This window comes from Physella acuta, unplaced genomic scaffold, assembly GCF_028476545.2.
Source record: "Physella acuta isolate Inbredline_101_S28 unplaced genomic scaffold, ASM2847654v3 ptg001432l, whole genome shotgun sequence".
Taxonomy (NCBI): domain Eukaryota; kingdom Metazoa; phylum Mollusca; class Gastropoda; family Physidae; genus Physella; species Physella acuta.
The window spans coordinates 5,103-28,278 of NW_026732947.1; the positions used below are offsets into that span (position 1 = coordinate 5,103).

Genomic DNA, 23,176 nt, shown 5'->3' on the forward strand with positions numbered 1-23,176 from the left:
TGACAGTGACTGACTGCGACAGGCACACACACCATCACCACCAGCATGGCAAGCCACTACTTCCACATCGCCGACTACGTTGTCTTTGGCCTGACCATCGTCGTCTCCGTGGGTATCGGGATCTACTACGCTTTTAGCGGCGGCCGTCAGAAGACCACTTCCGGTAAGTTACGTCATTGACTCAGTGCTGTACAGCTTTAATTAGGTCATTTAATTAGGTCATTTAATTAGGTCATTTAATTAGGCAATTTAATTATGTCGTTTAATTATGTCATTTAAATGTCATTTAATTATGTAATTTAATTGTCATTTAATTATGTCATTTAATTGTCATTTAATTATGTCATGTAATTATGTCATGTAATTAGTTTATTTAATTAGGTCTTTTAATTGGGTCATTTAATTAGGTCGTTTAATTATGTCATTAAACTATGCCATTTAATTATGTCATTTAATTATGTCATTGAACACGTGCTTTAAAGCTTTAATTAGGTCATTATGGGAATTACAAAGAAATGACGTGAGACGGTAGTGCCTATTACGTATAATATGTCAAAGGAAATAGATTGTGTATACTGTGCTTATATTTAAATAAATAAACGCAATGTGTTTTAGTCAATATCCCAAGAAATTAATTAAAGGCATGCAAACATATAAATATTGTTTTATACATCTGTTTTTATTAAACAGTATTGAAATTTTATTGGTAAACAAACTCAAAATAACGAAACAAAATGTAACCAATTTAGAAAATTATTTTTTGTCTTGTCAGTTAGGCCTATATTTCAGTCCCCTGTTTCGCTAGCATTAGTAAAAGATCTAAAAAAATAAACATCGGAAACAAACTTTCTCACAGAGTACCTAGTCGGCGGCCGGTTAGGCCTATATATCAGTTCCCTGTTTCGCTAGCATTAGTAGAAAATCTAAAAAAAATAAACATCCGAAACAAACTTTCTAACAGAATACCTAGTCGGCGGAGTAAAAATCTAAAAAAATAAACATCCGAAACAAACTTTCTCACAGAGTACCTGGTCGGCGGCCGCTCCATGAGTTTCATCCCAGTCGCCATCTCGCTACTGGTCAGCTTCGAGTCGTCCATCATGATGCTGGGACTCCCAGCAGAGGCGTATGTCTACGGCATGCAGCTCCTGATGGGGAACATTGGCACCCTGATCTCCCAACTACTGACCATCCATCTGGTGGTGCCGCTTCTGCATCCGTTGAAGATCACTAGCGCTTATGAGGTGAAGGAGAGCTGTCTTTAGTTTTTTAGTTTTTCTATTACTTGTATTTTGGGATGGCGTGGTTGAATGGTAGAGCGTTCGACTACTAGGCTGAAGGTCTAGAGTTCATATCTCGGTCCAGATTCAGGGACTGCAGGACGTCACTGAGTCCACCCAGCTAAAATGGGTACCTGACTTACTTTATGAAACTAAGGAAGTTGGGCTTAGTGTTGACCACACTACCACCTCACATGCCGAGGTCAAAACACGTTCTTATTTTCTTGGGTACGAACAAGCAAAGATGATGACATGTTGTAAGTAATTAATACGGCACCTGAGATTTTTATAGGCATCTCTTCGAAGAACGTCACCACCCCCTCCCCGCTTCCCAACGAAATAGAATCTAGATGTAAAATATATACCTTTACCAGTATCACCCCCTCCCCCTCAGGAGAAATTAAGTCCCAACCTAAAATTTCAAATGCCCCCTCCCCTCCCCCAACCGGAAGAGAAAAAAAGCTAGCGTTATTTTTAACAACATATCAGTTAACTATTTCAAAGTTTAAAATACGCAAAAGAAATTAAAACATGCTCTCTCTTCGACATGTACATACATGAATGTGTACGTGTTTTTATACTGTGTGTACATGACATCACTGTGTGTTTGGTTAACCTAGTCTTTACCTTGTGTTTACATTGTGTTTACATTGTGTTTACATTGTGTTTACATTGTGTTTACATTGTGTTTACATTGTGTTTACATTGTGTTTACCACGTGTGCCACCTTTCCCCCTCCGACCGACCTTATGTTTAGCTTGTGTTCAGGGGCGGAACTACAGTGCCCCAGACCCCGCAATGGGGGGGGGGGGGGGGCCGGGCAGTTTAGGGGCCCGCAGCCGACCATAATCAGTTATTTTTTACAGTTAAAAAAAACTCTTGCATTTTTGACTTGATGGTTGTTTTGTAAAAAGAATACTGTAGCTGTGGTTTCATTATCTTTATTCTATAGACACCATCCCGAGTCCTCTTTCTCCTACAATCAAACACACGTTGTTGACGGTAAAATTCTTTTGAAAACAAATGAATCGCGTGAAAGATACGCAAACGTTCAAACCACTTACATGACTTATTTCCCTTTTTTTAATAGTCGAATATGTGTGCTCTCAAGCACCTTTTAATGGATTTGCACTAAACAAATGAAAAAGCAATTACTTCTCTTAATTATTATTTTAAAAAAAAATACATAATAAAGAATGACAAAGCATAAACAGGAAATGTATTTAAAACTAATAATATAAATACGAAAAAACATGAAAATAAACATAACGTGAGAAACCATTGTACATACAAAGCTTTTATGCTTCATATTCCTTTGACCGACTTACTACCAGGAAGCACAGTTTCTTCCAGGCATCTCAAAAAATTTTTACCGCCCCCCCCCCCCCAACGAAATGAAATTTATATAATTTATATAGAAAATATATACTTTTACCAGTGTCGTCGTCCCCCCCCCCCCCGAAGAAAGTCTACCCCCCAACCGAAAATTTCAAGTGCCCCCCCCCCCCCCCCCACCCCCGGAGAAAAAAGTCTGGAAGAAACACTGACAGGAAGCATTATAGCAAACATATAATTTAAAAAAAATAGAGATTTTCAAAATAGACTAATAAGCACTCACAAAAATGACGCGTTGTTGTAACTTGTTTTAAATTTTAAAAAAGGTATTTTTAATTTTTTTTAAAAACTCGAACAAGCCCGAAATGAGTACTCTACATTGGCATTTTCGTTATATATATATATATATATATATATATATATATATATATATATATATATATATATATATATATGGAGCCCAAAAAAATTATTTGCGGGGTGGCCCTTTTTTTCTAGTTCCGCCACTGCTTGTGTTTAATATGTGTTTACATTGTGTTTACCTCGTATTTAGAGAGTGTTTAAATTTGAATTTTCCTTGTGTTTTACCGTGTGTTTACAATGTGTGTCACTTTGTGTTTGACTTATCTTCTACTTGAGCTTACCTTGAGCTTACCTTGAGCTGATCTTGAGCTTACATTGAGCTTAATTGAGCTTACCTTGAGCTGATCTTGAGCTTACATTGAGCTTACCTTAAGCTTACCTTGAGCTTACCTTGAGCTTACCTTATATTTCCAGTACCTGGAGCTAAGGTTTCAGTCCCGCTGGGTGAGGTTACTCGGTACACTTATGGGCATGTTGACCTACGTGAGTCGTTTAATTAATTAGGTTAATTAACTACACTCTTAAAAATACTTAAATCTTATTATTTGGTTGGGTAAGTAAAGCTCATGATTTCTAAATTGGAAAGTCTTGGAATCCCCGGCAGATGAGGCTCGATGGCTAGGAACAGCACACCCATCTAGGAGTGACAACTCCAAAATCAAACAACTGCTGCCTTGCAGTTTGTTCTTGGTTGGACGAAGGCAATGGAAACATCAAGAAAGAAAAGCAGTCTGAAATCGGATTCAACGGCTTATAGGGCGTATAACAAATTAACACGTAATAATCTATTGTGTTGGACGAAATCTCTTCCAACATTACAATTAAGCTTGAAGATGAAAAATAATTTTCTATATTTTATCTTTAAATTGTTGAACAGAAAAAAAAATCACTTTTCTAAAAAAAATGGTTTCAGGTCTGGTACATGGGTATAGTCTTATTTGGCCCAGCAGTCGCATTAGAAGCAGGTCAGTAGTTAAAAGTAAAATTGTTTCGTATTCTAAGCTCGTCTGACTTTTTAAAAAATATGTAAATAAATAACACAATCTATTTATAACTTACAGTGACCGGGTTTTCCCTGTGGAACTCTATTGTTACAATCTCGTTAGTGTCTGTCATCTACACATCCATAGTAAGTTGTTGAGTTGTCATATATATATATATATATATGTATATATATATATATATATATATATATATATATATATATATATATATATATATATATATATATATATATATATATATATATATATTTATATATTTATATATATATATATATATATATATATATATATATATATATATATATATATATATATATATATATATATATATATATATATATATATATACATATACATATATTCAGTAAAGTAATAAATTACATTTCATGAATATTTTAGACACACTAAATGCTGATTTAAAAAATTGAAATCTTTGATTAATATTGGATGCTCATTACTTCCGTTCATGACTTGGAAAATAGTAAGGGAGACAATTTTTAACTGTGTTTTTAACAAACCTGTAATAATATTTTAAAATTTCAGCACTAACTAAGAAAATTAAAATTATTATTTTCTTTTTACTAAAAAAGAGTATTAACATAAAACTATAGATTTATGTCTGTGTCATAAAGTTTATATATTTAATATTATCTATTTTAAATCTTCAAACCACTAGTTTTATAAATCATTATACTAATATACTAATTTACCAGTTAATTCCATTGATAATTTCCCTATTATCATTTCTTAAGGCAGGGGTCGGCAACCTGCGGCTCGCGAGCCGCATGCGGCTTTTGATATCAAGATGCGGCTCTCCAGCTCCTTGAACAAATACTAATAATCTTAATAAAAAAATAAAATATTTGAAATTAAAAAAATGTTAGTGGCTCTTTAAAACCAGGGAAATTTTGAAAATTGTAACTTTTGGCTCTTCCGCTTCAAAAGGTTGCCGACCCCTGTCTTAAGGTGTTTTGTTCTCGCATTTTGATATCAAAAGAGCCGCAGGTTGCCGACCCCTGGCTTATCCCTTTAAATTTTGTATAACAACGTATATATGATAACCATGTACATACTTATTATTAATACGTTCAACTGTAAAAAAAAATGTTTCATTAGATGATAAAATTTAGTAAAAAAAAATGTATACATTTGTAAATTCATCTTGATATGTTTTTTTTAATAAGAACATTTGAATTTATGTAAAATATGTTGATGTTGTTGCACTTGTTTTAAATTGCAAATAAAAGTATACAAAAAAAAAAAAAAAAAAAAAAAAAAAGTTCTCGAATACAAATGTCGAACGAACATGTCTTAACCAACTCTCCCGCTCCCCCCTCCCTTAAACCGACTTTGTACCGGAAACTACACTCACCAATTGTTAACATTGTTATTCTTTACTTTGCTCAAACCAGGGGTCGGCAACCTGCGGCTCATTTAATGTCAATATACGGCTCTGCAATTGCATAATTTATTTAGCGCAATTTCCATACTGGCAATTGCGTTTAATAATGCGTCATTTCTGGATGGATGGATGTGTGGATGTGTGTCCGCAGCTTTAAGTCGTATCTCCTCCCCAACAAAGCAATATCGAGGACTAGTTCCAAAAGCAAATATGTTAAATGATTGTGGGCCAAAAAAATTCCCGGAATTCCTTCCTGGATTTCCCGGAAAAGCCACAAAACTTCGAACAAATGCAGTTTTTGGCCCATATCTCGGCAACCAGACCACTTAGCGACTTGAAACATTTACCAATCGATTCCTGCCATAATTCAGAACAATATTGCCGAAGAAAGTTTTCAAAAATATCCTTTCGTTCGGTCACAAATGTTTTTTTAAAATTACATAACACCTACAAACCGATCGTTCTCCTAGCTTGAACGCACCCCATTCTATTTTTAGATAACATAAGGAAATTGCGCTTAAATTGTCACTAGACTTTTTATTAACTTGTTTTTCAAAGCTTAAGTAAAAATATACTGAAAAACAAAACAACTTTAAACAAAACTAAAAAAAAGAGAATAGGTGAAGTAGATCGTATATGGACAGCTGACAACCGCTGGGCATTGCCAGTGTTTCTTCCACTTTTTTCTCCGAGGGGTGGGAGGGGGGCGGTACTTGTAATTTTCAGGGGGGGGGGGGTAAACACTCCTGGAAGATGCCTGGAAAAAGTTCTGGGTATTAGGACTTTTTCCAGGCACACACCTGTGCTAGTGGCTCTTTAAACATTTTGAAATTTTCGTGAGCATCCGTCTCAAAACTTGCTGCCCCCTAGATTAAACCCACGTTACTAATTCCCGGTTTGCATAGCATTCTGTTTTTAAAGTTTTGTATTGTAAGAATAGAGGAAGAATTGTAATTATGCGAAAAATCGAAATCGAGATTTACACCTACCCGAGTCGGAAAAACAGTTTTGGAATGTTGTCCGTATGTCTGTGTGTCTGTGAGCACGATAACTTGAGTACCGTTGCAGTGAGGTTGATGAAATCAGTGGACCTTGTTTTACTTTTGGTTTTTTAAAAGCTTATAACCTGAGTACTGTTTTTAAATATATAAACGAAATTTCTATTCTATTTTAAAAAGCTAAAGTCATTAAAAATTGATTAAAAATCATTTCTATATCCCGAATCGCCTTCCCCCTGTAGTGTTATATAAGAATATTCGAGAAAGTTTAGGGGAGATTAGTTTTGTTTTTAATGAGTTGTATCAAAAATTAAGTTTTTATCAACATCTTTATATGTATCATCAATATAATCAATCAACCATATGCATATGTGAATGTATGTGTATGAACAGCTTTATACCAATGTTCCCCAGGGTGGCCTTAAGGCTGTAGTTTGGACGGATGTCTTTCAGGCATTTGTTATGTATGCTGGGATATTCTCCATCTTAATCAAGGTATTTCACGTTTTTTTAGGGAATTAAAAATTAAACAATAGAATTTATATTTGCTTAAATTATTTCACATTTCTCTATCACATTCCCAATGATCAACCGGAATAATGCGCAGCAGAAAACACGCAAAGTAATAAGTGCACACTTACAAAAATATGCGCAAGGGATTTTTTTTTCAATCTTTACACACCCTAACGTGAGGTAGGTACCCATCAGAGCTGGGTGGATTCAGGGACGGTCTACTGACTTGAACCCGGATTCCAACTCGAGACCTACGGGTTAGCAGTCAGCTCTCTACCGCTAGGTCACTCCGTTAGGGTATTACATGCAAAGTATGAGTGAACTTCCGAATGCTCAGTACCAGTATCTCTTGAAAAATACTTTTTTACTTGACGTTTTATGTAATTTATTTCTGCAGGGTACCATAGAGGCAGGCGGGGCCAAGAATGTTTGGGACATCGCTGAACGTGGAGGCCGATTCAACTTTTTCAAGTAACCAACTTTTTAAACTTGTTTTATGTAAAGTAAATATCTTTTTATACTAACCAAAGTGTTATACGAAAAGTAACTAACTTTATAAAATAAACATTAAAAAATAAACTACTTTTCAAATGAGCTAATTTTCAAAAAATAACATTTTTGAATAAACAATTTGTCAAAGGAAACAGCTTTTAAAAAATAAGCAACCATCTTTAATTAATTAATTTTTTTTTTCATGACGAACTTTTTCTAATAAATGCATGTTAAAAGAGACCAACTATTTAGAGAGCTGCTAATTTTTATAATTGAAGTTAAAAGTAGGTACCTTTAAAAAAGAATAACATACGCCTCTCAACAGTACTTGAATATTTATTTTAGTAGTACACATGGTATTATATAAAAATGTTATAAAAAGTTAACGATTTTTCCGAAATTATTTCCATAATTTTTAACATTTTTTTGTAAAGTCAATGTATTGATATTTAAAATCGTCTGAACTTATTAATCACTAAATATATTTCACTATTTTAGTAAATATTAAGCTTTTTCAAAATTAACTTGAAAAATTGTATCAATAACTTTACGCGTATCGCATGTCCTCGTTTGATTTTAACTCAGTTGTATTCTGAAGACTTAATGTGGGTATGCAGTTAAAAATATATATCAATAGATCAACGCTCTTTAATAGTTTTAGGGACGTCCTGGTTGAAAAGAAGAGCGTATGGCTGCTAACCATCATGTCGCGAGTCGGAAATCATATTTTTTTTTACTTATGACTGTAGGACTTAAACCCAGCTCTGGTGGGTACCTGACTTATGTTGGGGAAAGTAAAGGTGGCTGAGCATAATGCTGACAACACCATCCTTTCATATACCGAGGTCATGAAACTAATGAACCCTACATCATCTACCTTATTTATCTCTAGGTCTTTAGCACAATGTTTACTTTACTTTCAATCATATTTATACAGAAGGTTCTTATTATTTATAGATCTTGCAGCCATTTTATTTTATACTTAACCACAATTTTAAGGTTTCGATTGCCGACATTTTTTGATTTGCAATCTGTTCCTATTGCTGTGATGACTGATTTCGTGACTTGTTATTTATTTGACTCCGTTCCTATTTTGAGAGTTTGAACTGCAAGTTTTACATTGTCCACACCATCCAAGTTTCACTAAGTTGATATAGTGTGACCCTCCTAAGTAAACTACGTCATTTCCTCCTTCAGTTTTGACCCTGACCCCAGGACACGTCACACGTTTTTCAACCTCTTTTTCGGTTCCATCATCCGGGGCTTTGGCCTCGGTTTCAACCAGAGCACAGTGCAGCGTATCAGCTCCACAAAGACGCAGTTGGAGGCCAAAAAGTAGGTACAATTTTTAAAACACAAGTACAAACTAGTCGAAAGTAAGTAGTTTTTTTAAAACACAGGTACGAACTAGTCGAAAAGTAGGTGCAATTTTTAAAACACAAGTAGAAACTAGTCGAAAAGGAGGTACCATTTTTAAAACACAAGTACAAAATAGTCGAAAAATAGGTACTACTTTTAAAGCCTAAGTAAGAATTAGCCGAAATGTAGGTACAATATTTAAAACTTAAGTACAAACTAGTCTAAAAGATATTCATATTTAAAAAATTAAGTACGAATTGTCGTAAAAGCAAGTACAATATTTAAATCCCAGAGCAAAGTTCCACATATTGACCCCACAAAGACGCAATTAGGGGCCCAAAAGTAGTTACACTGTTTTAAACATAATTAGAAACTAGTCGAAAAAAATTCATAAAAAACGTTTTAATAACAAGCTTTTATGTAATGATGCACTAAAAAGTAGAAAATAAATTATACACTACTATTTAAATTACTATAAAGAAAATCGTGGGTCACTTTAGTACTTTAGTACCTATTTGATACCTTTACTAATATTTGAGAAGAGACCCACGCTTTTCTTTATAGTAATTTAAATAGTAGTGTATAATTTATTTTCTACTTTTTAGTGCATCATTACATAAAAGCTTGTTATTAAAACGTTTTTTATGAATTTTTTTTCAGTACTTTACATGTTTTATTTACAATAGAGTTACATGACTAAAAACCATTGCGCGCCTACTGAACGTGATGGCGCAGCTATTGAACGTGATGGCGCAGCTATTGAACGTGATGACGCGTGTGGTGTGGTTGGATAGACATGCCTACTAATTCGGTCCAAATTTTAATTAATTCATAAAAAAATAATTAGGCATCCAATTAAGTCAAATTTAATTTCAGATTGCATTGTCTTCATGTCTTGACCCACGTGTCAAATGTGAATCGTATCGGTCAAGTAGAAGTTTCCGAATTTTCACTCTTGCGTTTCGATCTAGACTGACGACTGACGACAGACAGAGGAAGTGAGTGAAATAAAAGCTTGTAAAAAAAATTCATAAAAAACGTTTTAATAACAAGCTTTTATGTAATGATGCACTAAAAAGTAGAAAATAAATTATAGACTACTATTTAAAAAACTATAAAGAAAAGCGTGGGTCACTTTAGTATCTATTGGATACCTTTAATAATGTTAAGGAAGAAACCCACGCTTTTCTTTATAGTTATTTAAATAGTAGTCTATAATTTATTTTCTACTTTTTAGTGCATCATTACATAAAAGCTTGTTATTAAAACGTTTTTTATGAATTTTTTTTCAGTACTTTACATGTTTTATTTACAATAGAGTTACATGACTAAAAACCATTGCGCGCCTACTGAACATCACGTTCAGTAGGCGCGCAATGGTTTTTGAACGCAGCAATTACGTGATAGCGCAGCTATTGAAGGTGATGACGCGTGTGGTGTGGTTGGCTAGACATGCCTACTAATTCGGTCCAAATTTTTATTAATTCATAAAAAATTAATTAGGCATCCAATTAAGTCAAATTTAGTTTCAGAATGCATTGTCTTCATGTCTTGACCCACGTGTCAAATGTGAATCGTATCGGTCAAGTAGAAGTTTCCGAATTTTCACTCAAGCGTTTCGATCTAGACTGACGACTGACGACTGACGTCTGACGACTGGCGACTGGCGACAGACAGAGGAAGTGAGTTAAATAAAAGCTTGTAAAAATAGGTACAATTTTGAAACTTAGCCACAAACTAGTAAAATAGGAGGTACAGTTTTGTAATATTGGCAAACTTCGTTAGAATCATTTTTATCATAGCGAATATTTGATCGAAAACGTGATTGAATATTTATTTCTCTCAAACATTTTTTTGAAAAAAAAATTAAAAAAAACTAAACACTTCTATCCCCTTAGTCAATGCTAGTTTTATTTTACTCCATTGTTAAATACTCACGAAAACCCTTATACTTCATGCAAACCCAAATGTAGCATTAATACCTGAAAGTATAAAGGAGTTATGGAGCAGGATAAAACAAACCTCACACAAATTAAACTAGCTTACGATAAATTGCAACATCGTTCAATATTTGTTAATAACTTCAGAATGGATAACTCTACCTTTTATCCCCAGGATGCTGTTGATTACCGCCCCTTGCTACCTGATCTCCTTAGCCATCTCCATGTATGAAGGGGTTGTGGCCTACGCTTTCTACGAGACTAAGAAATGTGACCCGTTTGAATCGAAACAACTGGCCGACCCTAATCAGGTACTTGGTGCAGTCTTTAGAGAAATATTATGGCAGTAGGGCTTCTTGTTACCTGATTTTTGAGTAACGAACGAAGTTTGTTGCATTTATAGCGGAAGTTCGCTGTATACCGGAAGTTTGTTGCATGTATACCGGAAGTTTATTACATGTATACAGGAAGTTCGCTGCATGGGTACCGGAAGTTTGTTGCATGTATACCGGAAGTTCGTTGCAAGGAAACCGGAAGTTTGTTGCATGGATACCGGAAGTTTGTTGCATGTATACCGGAAGTTTTTTGCATGGATACCGGAAGTTTGTTGCACGGAAACCGGAAGTTCGCTGTATAGAAACCGGAAGTTTGTTGCATGGATACCGGAAGTTTGTTGCATGGATACCGGAAGTTTGTTGCATTTATAGCGGAAGTTCGCTGTATACCGGAAGTTTGTTGCATGTATACCGGAAGTTTATTACATGTATACAGGAAGTTCGCTGCACGGGTACCGGAAGTTTGTTGCACGGAAACCGGAAGTTCGCTGTATAGAAACCGGAAGTTTGTTGCATGGATACCGGAAGTTTGTTGCATGGATACCGGAAGTTTGTTGCATTTATAGCGGAAGTTCGCTGTATACCGGAAGTTTGTTGCATGGATACCAGACGTTTGTTGCATTTATAGCGGAAGTTTGTTGCATGTATACCGGAAGTTCGCTGTATGCCTGAAGTTCGCTGTATACCGGAAGTTCGCTGTATACCGGAAGTTCGCTGCATGGATACCGGAAGTTTGTTGCATGGATACAGGAAATTCTAGCATTGCACTAAGAATGTTGAATAAATATTTGACTTTTTTAGAACAGTTATTTGTAAATGAATTAGCCTTATCTTCACAAGGGTATAAACATTTCCAATTCGTGACCTTTTAAAAAGTGATTAGTATTTTTGTTACATTTGTCTAATCCACAGATTATCCCATTGATTGTCATGGATATTTTTGCGGACCTACCCGGCATGCCTGGATTATTCCTGGCATCCTTGTTCAGTGCCTCCCTAAGGTAGGGGCACATTTACTTCACACGTATCTAAATCAGAGGTGCTTAATCTTTATGATGATACATAACCCTATCAGTTTTAGATGCGCATTTACTAAACCCTTGTTAATAGTTCTATTGCCCGCAATGAAAAAAAAACGATCGTGGAATTACATTTCCGGTAAGGGTGGGGGGGACCAGGCCCGGAGCTACCTATAAGGCGAACTAGGAGGTCGCCTAGGGCGCCATTCCTAGGAGGGCGCAAAAAGGTTTAATCGCTATTATAAAAAGTACCTAATAATTAATAATTTTGATTATCTTTTATAAAGTATAGATGTTAATATACAAAGAAGTAGCGATCTGTTTGCATCCCCACCCCAAAATTAGGTCTATATATGCCTATTGTTATTCGCGATGGTGAAAATGTAACCCCACCTCCCTAATTTGGAAAGGTCGAGGCGCTTTTTACCAGTCACTTTGCCTTTTGATTTTGGGCTCACATAATTGATGTAGAAAACGATTAAATAAGTTCATAATTTAAATTTGGAACATTTCAAAGGGTTATGTAATTTTAATGTTGATTTAGTGATCGCTCCAGCGCATGGCGGGGCGTTCCAAAACACGTGCAATTTTGTTTTTTAAGTCTCGTTGTCTCCACTTTGCATTATAAATCTGTTCTGGTGTATAGAGTTTTGTAATGACAGGGTGTTCAAAGTATTGTACTTGTTTGGTAATTTTGATGAATCGTTTAGATTTGGGCGTAACGGCGGAAGGCTGTTGCTGATATGGTTTCGTAGGTATAAAGTATCGAAGTGTTAGAGAATAGTATTTTTTATTTGGCTGTAGTGTAGTTAAAGGTTTAATGGAATCTGATTGGTAGTAGAGAAATGAATGTAGGTGATGAGGTATCGGGGCTATTGAGTCATGTGGTATTAAGGTATCGAATTGTGCTGTCTGTTAACGTGTAGTAGAAGGCCCAGTGAAATCGTTGTTGATTGGGAGTATCGTTTGTAGAGCTTGGGGAAGTTAAGCGAGTTGATGTCGTAGTTCTGGAGAATAGAGTCTAATTATGATTAGGCATCGAAGTTTGATATGTGTTGTGAATGTAGTAGAGTATATCGAGTAATCGAGTTTATCGTAAATTAGATGATTTCAATTCAGGACGGGACACGCTACAAATAAAGGTATGCATTCTCTTGCTGGACATCTTTAGATTTTTAGGTATCTATATTACCATTCTTAAAATATTAATATGTAATATTATATATGCTGGAATTTATAATTAAGCGTAAACTTTGTTTTTTTTTTTTCAAATTAAAATTTATTTTTATATTTAATCAATTTTAGCATTGTCTTAGGTTTTATGCAGTTACCCGTAATTGATTTTTAGCGCAATTTCCATACTGGACAATTGTTATTAACTCGTGATTTCTGGATGGATGAATGAATGAATGGATGGATGGATGTGTGTCCGCAGCTTTAAGTCGTATCTCCTCCTTAATGAAGCAATATCGAGGACTAGTTCCAAAAGCAAATATGTTAAGCAAGTTCCGAGGATGATTGTGGACCAAAATAAATTCCCGGAATTCCTTCCTGGATTTCCCGGAAAAGCCAAAAAACCTCGAAAAAATGCAGTTGTTGGCCCATATCTCGGCAACCAGACCACTTAGCGACTTGAAACAGTTACCAATCGATTCCTGCCATAATTTAGAACAATATTGCCGAAGAAAGTTTTCAAAAATTTCCTTTCGTTTGGTCACAAATTTTTTTTTAAAATTACATAAACACCTACAAACCGATCGTTCTCCTAGCTTGAAAGCACCCAAGCATTATACGTCTTGTTTAAACTGAGCATCGTGTAGGCCTACTCGTTAAAATAAAACTATTTCCGTTGATATATAACATAAGGAAATTGCGCTTAAATTGTCACTAGACTTTTTATTAACTAGTTTAAACGTGTCCCTTTATTGGGGGATCCAAAATTTGGAATATAAAATAGAAGTGATACCTATGTTAGTCGCATGAACGTCATCAAAATTTATGTGAAGTTTATTATAAAAAAGCTACTATGTTAAGATTTTCAAACAAAATATAGAGTTTAGTAATCAATAAGTAAAATATATTCTTTCGGCAGGTTACGAAGCTAATATAAAAGATTTGTTATAATTATTACAAAATGAAATTCAAAGCGTTTTATTGTGTTTTTCAAGCATGTCTTAGTTACATTTGGTTAGTTTAGCTATTCTTGTGAAAGTTATTTCCCTTTAATACAATTTTGCTATTTTGATTTCCAAATGGGAGATAATTCGTTGCTTAACTTTACATGCATTTCAAATTCCTGCACCTTAGGTTGACCGCTTACTCATAAATACAACTTTTACTTATTATTTGCTATTGTAATAATTATATAGAGCGGAAGTTCTTACCAAAATAGTTTGGTAGGTTTTTTTTAGCATTATCAAATTGAAAAACAAATACATCAGTAGCCATTGTAGATTGCTATACTTAATTTTAGTAGACATACAGTATCAGATAGTGCAATCAATTCGTCTAAAACAAGGGTCGGCAACCTGCGGCTCGCGAGCCGCATGCGGCTCTTTTGATATCAAGATGCGGCTCTCCAGCTCCTTGAACAAATACAAATAATCTTAATAAAAAAATAAAATATTTGTAATAAAAAAGTGCTAGTGGCTCTTTAAAACCAGGGAAATTTTGAAAGTTGTAACTTTTGGCTCTTCCGCTTCAAAAGGTTGCCGACCCCTGGTCTAAAATCGTCTTAGTCGCAAATTAATCATCTAATTAATTAAGTGTCTTTTTCATAATTTTCACCCTCTTATAAAGGATTCATATATAACAATTGTAGGCTGGAATCTATAAAATTTATAACCTTTTTTTTTGAAAAACAAAAAAATCGTTACATAATCACACAATATAGACATTTTGCAACTAGATCTATAACTAAAGACAGTCAAGCTTAAAACAGGTAAGTTCCGTTCTGGAACTTTTTTCCAGACTTTTTTCTCTCGGTAAAGGGGGGGGGGGGGGTGAAGCACTTGAAATTTTCAAGAGAGTGGGGGGGGGGGGGGTCATGAAGTACAAAGTAGACTCGTGGACTTAGCAACAATTTTCATAGAATGTGATTACGCTTGCAAACTGGAATTGAAGAAATTAGTACAAACTTTTGCGACGAAGGAGGGAAGTACCATTTGATTTTGATCTCTACTTATAACGTGTATGCAATCGATAATAGATCAATGTCTCTTTTATTCAATTGTTATCTTATACATATGTTTTAGTAATTAATTTGTGTAAAAGGGGGCGTTTTGATAAGTTTTGCCTAGGGCGCTAAATAATCTGGCGCCGGCACTAGGGGGGGTGGGACGACACTGCTTGAAGTATATATTTGTTCTATCTATATATAATTCTCTTCTTGGAGGCGATAGAAAACACCAAGCTGTCAGCGCCTAGCAGCCCACTCTCTTCTTCTCTAGGCATATCCCTACCACCCCCACCAAAACATGGTCTGGTGAGCTGTGGTTCACGCTAAATGTTTACAATCGTAGAGGCGGGTTTAGTGACGGCTATTAGGGGCAGATACTTTAGTTTGAAACGATTTTAAACTTAGGGAAGGTAACTAAGAGGAGGGTGCTTTCACGGGGGGGGGGGGGGGGGGGAGGTGTAGGGTAGGGGTTCGGGGAAAGGAGGGTGGGCAGATTATCGTCCTTAACGACCTACTGATAGTGTTTTAAAGCAAATATTTTAAATGGCAGCATTGGTACTTTCGAATTCACAAATTATGAATTACTGAAAAGTAGAAAATAAAACAACTAAATAGCGGCATATGATACGCCGCGGGTCGGCTCGTAAATTAAATTTTGTGAAGAGATGCTGGAAACAACTCATCATGAGTGTTCTAGACTCGTTCAGAATTTAAAAACCCGTGTTACCTCGTGACCTCGCGCGGTCGTCCCACTTACCAAAACAAGGCTCGTTAACCATTTTTTACCTGATTATACAATAAGAATAATCCAAAACGGCCCAAATAACAGCGGAGGGTCACTCAGTTTTGTATCAGAGGTGGAGGAGGGTGGGGGGGGGGAGTCTATCGTTATAGTAACACAACTAACAAACGTTGCTTAAGTCACAAACTGAAATCTAAAAAGATATATTGATTTACCTATTTATAACTATTGGAACATTTACCACCTTTAGATTATCGCTACATTTACCCTTTTACGGCTGTCGCTACATTTACCACCTTATTATAATTTCTTTATTTGCTACTCTTTACCTATAACTACATTTACCACCTTCTAAGTATTACTGAACTTACCACTTTATTATCATTACTATATTTACCACCCTATGACAATCATCATATAGAAGTCCCTGTATTTACCACCATTTGAGTATTACTACATGTACCACTTCATGACAATCCCTGTATTTACCACCTTATGCTTTTCACTACCTCTTTTGGTCAACCCTCCCTGTAGCACCCTCTCCTCTGGGCTAAGCAGTCTCTCCGCCTTGCTGTGGGCTGACGTCATACATCCCATCCTGGGGCCTAACGTGTCAGAGACTAAAGCCACCATCATAGCTAAAGGCTCGGGTAAGTGGTATCAGCTGACGTCATTAAATTAAAGTTGAATAAGTTTGATGACGTCATGAACAAAGGTATGGAACGGCATGGTCGCATGGTAAAGCTTTTGGATACTAACCAGAAGGTCTCGAGTTCGGATCTCTCCCTGAATCCACCAGCGCTGATGGGTACCTGACTTACTTTGGGGAAAATTAAGCGGCCAGGGATTGGGCTGACCACACTACAACGAGATCAAGAAATATGAACTTTACTTCATCTTCCAAATAGACTGCTAGGTCTAAAGAGGAGCTTTACAAAATAACAAAAGTAATATGTTTCTCTTATTTAAAATCTAACCAAGAGTAACTTGGCATCAATGTTAGAATGTAATGTTTACATTTCAGTTCTTCTCTTTGGCATCATGGCATGTGGAATCGCTATTCTGGTCTCACAGATTGGCGGCACACTTACCCAGGTAAATCTTTATTAATTACTTAACTATTCTTGAGTAATTATTTATTGTTTTAAAAAAATGTACACTTTTTACTTTCTCGTATATACGAGTCTTGTAATCGTCTGTGTGTAAGTGTGTGTGTGTGTGTGTGTCTGTAAACACGATAACTTGAGTACCGTTACAGCTAGGTTGATGAAATATCACATATAAGTATTTTATCGAATTCGTAGATCCGTATAAACTTTTGAGCGATTTCCGATAACCGGAAGTGGTACTTTTTCTTCTTTGAATTTTTCAAGAGCCTATAACTTAAGTACTATTTCAGATAGATAAATAAAATTTCACATGTAAGTAAAAGATCTAATCCTCTACCTTCTATCAACTTTTGAGTAATTCCCGTTGAACGGAAGTAATAATTTACGCTATATCCGATTTCTCAAAAAAAGTATGTAAATTTATAAATTACTTATAATATTCCGCACTATTATGCACATTTTGTTTTGGCGTTCGCTTAGTGCGCAAGTCTTTTTCTACGAGATTTTATTCTATTTTAAAAAGTTTAAGTAATTAAAAATCATGTCTATATTCTGAGTTGCCATCCCACGTAGTGTTATATAAGAATTTTCGAGAAAGTTTAGGGGAGATCACTCCCGGTTTTTTTTAAACAAGAAAATGTATGATTCATTTGTTTCATCTACATCAAGCCACGGTCATAATTAATTAAAACGACTAACAAGATTATATTATATGAACAAAAAATACCTCGATATAACATGTCTAGTCAAAACATACCCCGACAAAACTTACATCTAAACAATTGTCTTGAAATAATTTTCTAGAAAGAAAGATAAACTGACAAAACTTACCAAGACAAAAGTTTATAAAAAGATACCTACACAAAGTTTACCTACCTAAAGAAAACTTTCATTTACAAAACGTTTTTGTCAACTTACCTTTAAACTTACAAGTCAAATTACCTGTCAACTAACTTGTCAACTTACCTGTCAAATTACCTGTCAGCTAACATGTCAACTTACCTGCCAACTCACCTGTAAATTTACCTTTAAAATCTACCTTCACCAGATAACAGGAAGTCTTCTATCGGCCTTTGCTGGACCCCTCACAGGTTTATTTTTTCTGGCGTGTTTCTTCCCCAGGGTGAAAGCTAGGGTGAGTTTTGTTGTGTACATACAAACACACACACAATCACAAACACACACACACACACACCATCACACACACACACACACAATCACACACACACACACACACACACACACACACACACACACACACACACACATATATATATATATATATATATATATATATATATATATATATATATATATATATATATATATATATATATATATATATATATATATATATATATATATATATATATATATATATATATATATATACATACATATATGTAAGCGTCTCCGTGTGTGTGTATCATAGCAGATAGCGGTGACCGGAATGATGAGCAACAGAAAACTGCGCACAAAAAAAAGTCCGCAAGGACAATTTGGTTTTTTCAAACAGCACTTTTACAGGCATTATCTAAGAGTGACAATATGCACATTGTAGCATAATAAAACATATTTCATCGAAATAGGACAAAATTAAAGTTTATTTGTATAATTAATTTTATTTGCGCAATTTTCTGTTGTGCAGTTTTCGACTCGCAGTATTGCAATTGCGCATCTTTCTGGGCAGATGGCCTTATATAAACACAATACGAACCAGGTTGATAAGTGCATGCGTTTTGTTTAATGTAGAGTAGTGTTCAAGTACCCTTCTGAACCTGATGCTCCGTGTGGCAGGTAAAGTCAAGTTCACCTGTTTCCCTGACCTTGGCATATGAAGGGAAAGTGTGGAGGCAGGTACCCATCAGAGCTGGGTGGACTCAGGGGCGTCGGAACACTATTTCGGTTTCTGAAATCAAAACCAGTGTTATCAATCGTACGCTCTTTATATCCGCCCACGGCGTTCATAGACTTAGCGTCATAGTTACGTCTCTGTCTTTAAGTCTTAGATACCCATCAGAGCTGGGTGGACCCAGGGGCGTCTTCAGAACTGTCGGTTTCTGAACTCGAAACTTCAGTGTTATCAATCGTACACCCTAACATCCGGCCACGGGGTTCCTAGACTTAGCGTCATAGTTACGTCTCCATCTAGAGTCTCAAATAAATTCATGTTTCCTCTTCCGTTATTCAGGGGGCGCTAATCGGGGGCGCCGTCGGGCTCGCCTTCTCAGTCTGGCTCTCCCTGGGGATAACGTTCTCCCCCTCCAAGAAGGCCACGCCCTGGCTGCCCGCCGCATCCACGGACAACTGCCCGGTAGGTGACGTCACATACAACGTCACCAACACCTCCATGGCCTTCAGCTACGTGGAGAACGTGACCTACGTTGCCATGACGACCGTGAGCGAAAACATCACGACGGTGGTGAAAACAGCGAGGGAACCGTGAGTTGAAACGTTGAAACACGTCAAACCTTGTCTACACATTCTTTTTATTATATTTTAACAAAAACTTATCTTTGCTAGGTAAAAATTAGTGCATTTATTTTGAGTGAAACATTATTGTACCTAAGGGGTCATCCATAAATGACGTCACACTCGTACGGGGAGGGGGGTCCGTAATTTTGTGACGATGTGTGATGAGGGGGAGGGCGGGGGGGGGGGGGGTTCAGATGTTGCGACGTCACACTTTTGCATTATAAAAAAGCAATGTTAGAAAACGAATTTTAGACGTTATTTCGCGTTTTAGATAACTGTTTTAATAAATTGTAATAGTTTAGACAAGATTTTAGAAAAAATATCGATGTTTTTAAAAAAAATTCAACTGCAATTTTGAGGGGGGGGGGGTTGTAGATTGAGGTGTGACGTCATTTTAGGGGGGTTCTGGCTTTTTGTGATGACGTGTGACGGAGGGGAGGGGGGGGGGAGGTAAAAATCGTCAAAAAAGCGTAACGTCATTTATGGATGATCCCTAACTTTAAATTTACAGCTGAATAACGCTTATAAAAACCTTGAAATTCAATCATTATCTCGCCATACGTTTTGTAGGCTTTATTGTCTAATCGAGGCTATCGTATTTTATTTTTGAAAGCTGTAATAACTTCAAACTCCACCCCTTAATCCTAGCTATAATCCATGCTATAATGCTAATCTAAATCCTAACTGTAGCCTTAACCTTTGCATAATTCTTGGCATTGCAGCATTTTTTAACTTCATCCTAATCCTTAAGCTGTACTTAGAGCAGTAATCTTCACACGATTTAATCATTAATGCTAAACTTATCCCCTAATTCTTAGAATTTCCAACAATCCAAAAGGAACCGTTTTGTCAAAATAAAGACTCAAGCTTTAGTGGTGGGGGGGGGGGGGGTTTATTGGCAATCCTGGTTTGGTATTGATCATATTCATGCAATAATCTTAACTAATCTGATTTACGGTAGTATTAAATACGTTTCTCTCTTGTTGTTGATGTGTTGATGTACAGTCTTCCTGGGCAATTAACTCCGAATTAAATTAATATTAACCTTTTTTCCACCGTTTGCTTTTACATTCTAGCCTTGGTTTTTTTTTCATTCAGGATTGCTTGCCTATTTGACAAATCTTGAATACTAAACGCACAGATTATATACAGTCTTAGCATCAAACCTCTACATCCACAACATTAGGGTTATAATTCAGACAGAATTTTATGCTTAGATCACCAAATTAAACGCCATTATGGACAGTTTAAGCCGTAATCCTATTGATCAAAAACTATATATTCATGTTTTATCCACAGTGCTAGCAGTTGATAAAAAAAACACCTGTATCCATTGTTTATCCACAGGGTTGGTGTAGAACTCATGTACACCATATCCTACCTGTGGATATCAGTGCTGGGCACATTTTCATGTATCCTGGTCGCTTTAGTCGCTAGTGTATTTACAGGTTGGTAGTTAATGAATTAGTCGCTAATGCGTTATCAGGTTGGTAGTTAGTCGTTAATGCCTTTACAAGTTGGTATTTATTGCATTTGTCGCTCTTGCCCACATTATTTTAGTGTTTTATTTTTCAGTCCCTTTTTATTGATTATCGCAAATTATTTTTTTACCAAACGCAGCCAATTTTAATTGACCAATTCCTTTTCTATTGACCAGCAGTCCTTTTCTTATTGACCAACACAATCCCTTTTTATTGACCAATCAATTTCTATTGACCAACGGAGTCCATTTTTTTATTTTTAAATTTTTTTTTAATTACTAAGACAATTCCTTTTTATTATCCAGTTCCATTATACTGACCAACATAGACCAGTGTATCAGTATAACACGTAACACGCAAAAACGACACGACGGACTTCTAACTCGACAATGAAGTCAGTGAAAGAAAGTTTAGCACCATACATAGACAGTAGCGGATTAAGAGGGGGGGGGGGGGCGGGGTTGAGAGGACTGCAGTCAGGGCCCCCGATTTATAGGCGCCCACAAATTTACTGCTTAATTGTTGGTTTTCACTATAAAAACGTTTTAATGTTTGTATCACAAGCTTCAATTGTTTTAACAAAATATGCACACACACGCATATATATATATATATATATATATATATATATATATATATATATATATATATATATATATATATATATATATATATATACATCCCCCCCCCCTTGAGCAGGTATGAACAAGCCAGGGGACGTTGACCCTAGGTATCTGATCAGCATGTCCGGGACGATGCTCATCTGTTTCCCTAAGCCGGTCATCAAGTTTTTCAGCTCGATGGGACCCCAGTACATGAGGGAAGAGTTCAAGGTTAGCACGTGACCTTTTTTTTCTCATTGTTTCTAGCGAAGTGGTTTGCCGATTTAATTATGTTACTCCCCTAGAGGGGTGGGGGTTATTATGATAATAAAGATAGGTCTATAAAGTTTGTGATGGCGAAGTGAAGGAGTAAATCAACAAAACAAAAATGATGATTGTTTCTTAAAGCCTTAAAATGTATTACAACAAGGAGACGGGGGGAAGGGAAAGGGGCTTTGTCATGATGGCTAAAAGATGGTGTGAGAAATGCCCGATTCTAGATCAGCATACTGTAGTGGCCTGCCTATCTTAAAGGCATTACACTTGAAATTGGCTGTTGCTCGCAAATCTAGATCGGCATACGGTTGTGGCCTGTCTACTTTAAACTGTCATGCTGTAGTAGGCTACCTGCCCTAGGAGCAGTTGTCTTCAGATTGGCAGTTGCACACAATACTTATTAGTGCTAATTAATTATAAATTAAGCCATGCTCAAAAATAAACTTTAGACGGGGGAGGTAGTTTATTTTTAAATGTCTACCATTGCCTAGCATAAATTAAGTTGCAGAGTAAAATATCAGGATTTAGAATATTCACATTTTATTCATACTGTTTTTTAATTAAATATTTGCATTTTTTTCTTTACCCACCTCAAGGTTTTAATTAATTGAACAAGATGATTTATTAATGTATGTATAAGCCTACTGCAGTCGCATTAAAAGTAATTATAAAATGTTAATTTTCAAACAAAACTATGTTATAGAAACGAACATACAGGGGGAAGAATATAGTAACTTGTAATACAGCTGGTAAGTAGGTCACCAACTGCTCAATAAAACCTGCATGAGCCATAGAACTGGTTGGTGACCTACTTACCAGCCCTATTGGAATATCAGGGCAAAGTTCAATGACGACTCTCATTACCCTATCAAAGTCCTTAACATTTACCTTGAATTTTTTTTCTCAATGTCATCAACAGGCCAAGTTTCCAGACCCTGCTGCGCATGCGCTAGTGCTGCAGACGCCCATAGAAATTACAATCGACGCAGCGTCAGAAGATGAGGATTTCGAAGATCGGCAGACGTCGGAAAAACCCTTTTTGATGAAAAGTCCGGATAACGACCTCAGCACGTCGAGTAGACAACGGGTTATAAACGAGAACTCATATAACGGTCATTCTGATACGGACAAAAACAACTCACACAATCTCAGCACGCAGCGAACTATGAATGGCGGGTCGTAACTAGGTCAAGATGGCGGTTGGAATAGGGCTGGTAAGTAGGTCACCAACCAGTTCTACGGCTCAATTAAACCTGCATGAGCCATAGAACTG

The 23,176-nt window shown here is 36.1% G+C and overlaps 1 protein-coding gene across 1 annotated transcript; it reads left to right on the forward strand.

The window, feature by feature from the left end:
* LOC131927699 (sodium-coupled monocarboxylate transporter 1-like) lies at window positions 1-23,086 on the forward strand. Its single transcript, XM_059283465.1, has 17 exons — window positions 1-163; window positions 1,024-1,244; window positions 3,393-3,461; window positions 3,892-3,943; window positions 4,040-4,107; window positions 6,797-6,877; window positions 7,293-7,366; window positions 8,585-8,722; window positions 10,862-10,997; window positions 11,934-12,022; window positions 16,495-16,610; window positions 16,985-17,055; window positions 18,118-18,204; window positions 19,261-19,511; window positions 20,892-20,992; window positions 21,725-21,858; window positions 22,823-23,086. The coding sequence occupies exons 1-17, from the start codon at window positions 46-48 to the stop codon at window positions 23,084-23,086; spliced, it is 2,070 nt and encodes a 689-aa protein (XP_059139448.1). The 5' UTR covers window positions 1-45.
* Window positions 23,087-23,176: the final 90 nt, after the last annotated feature.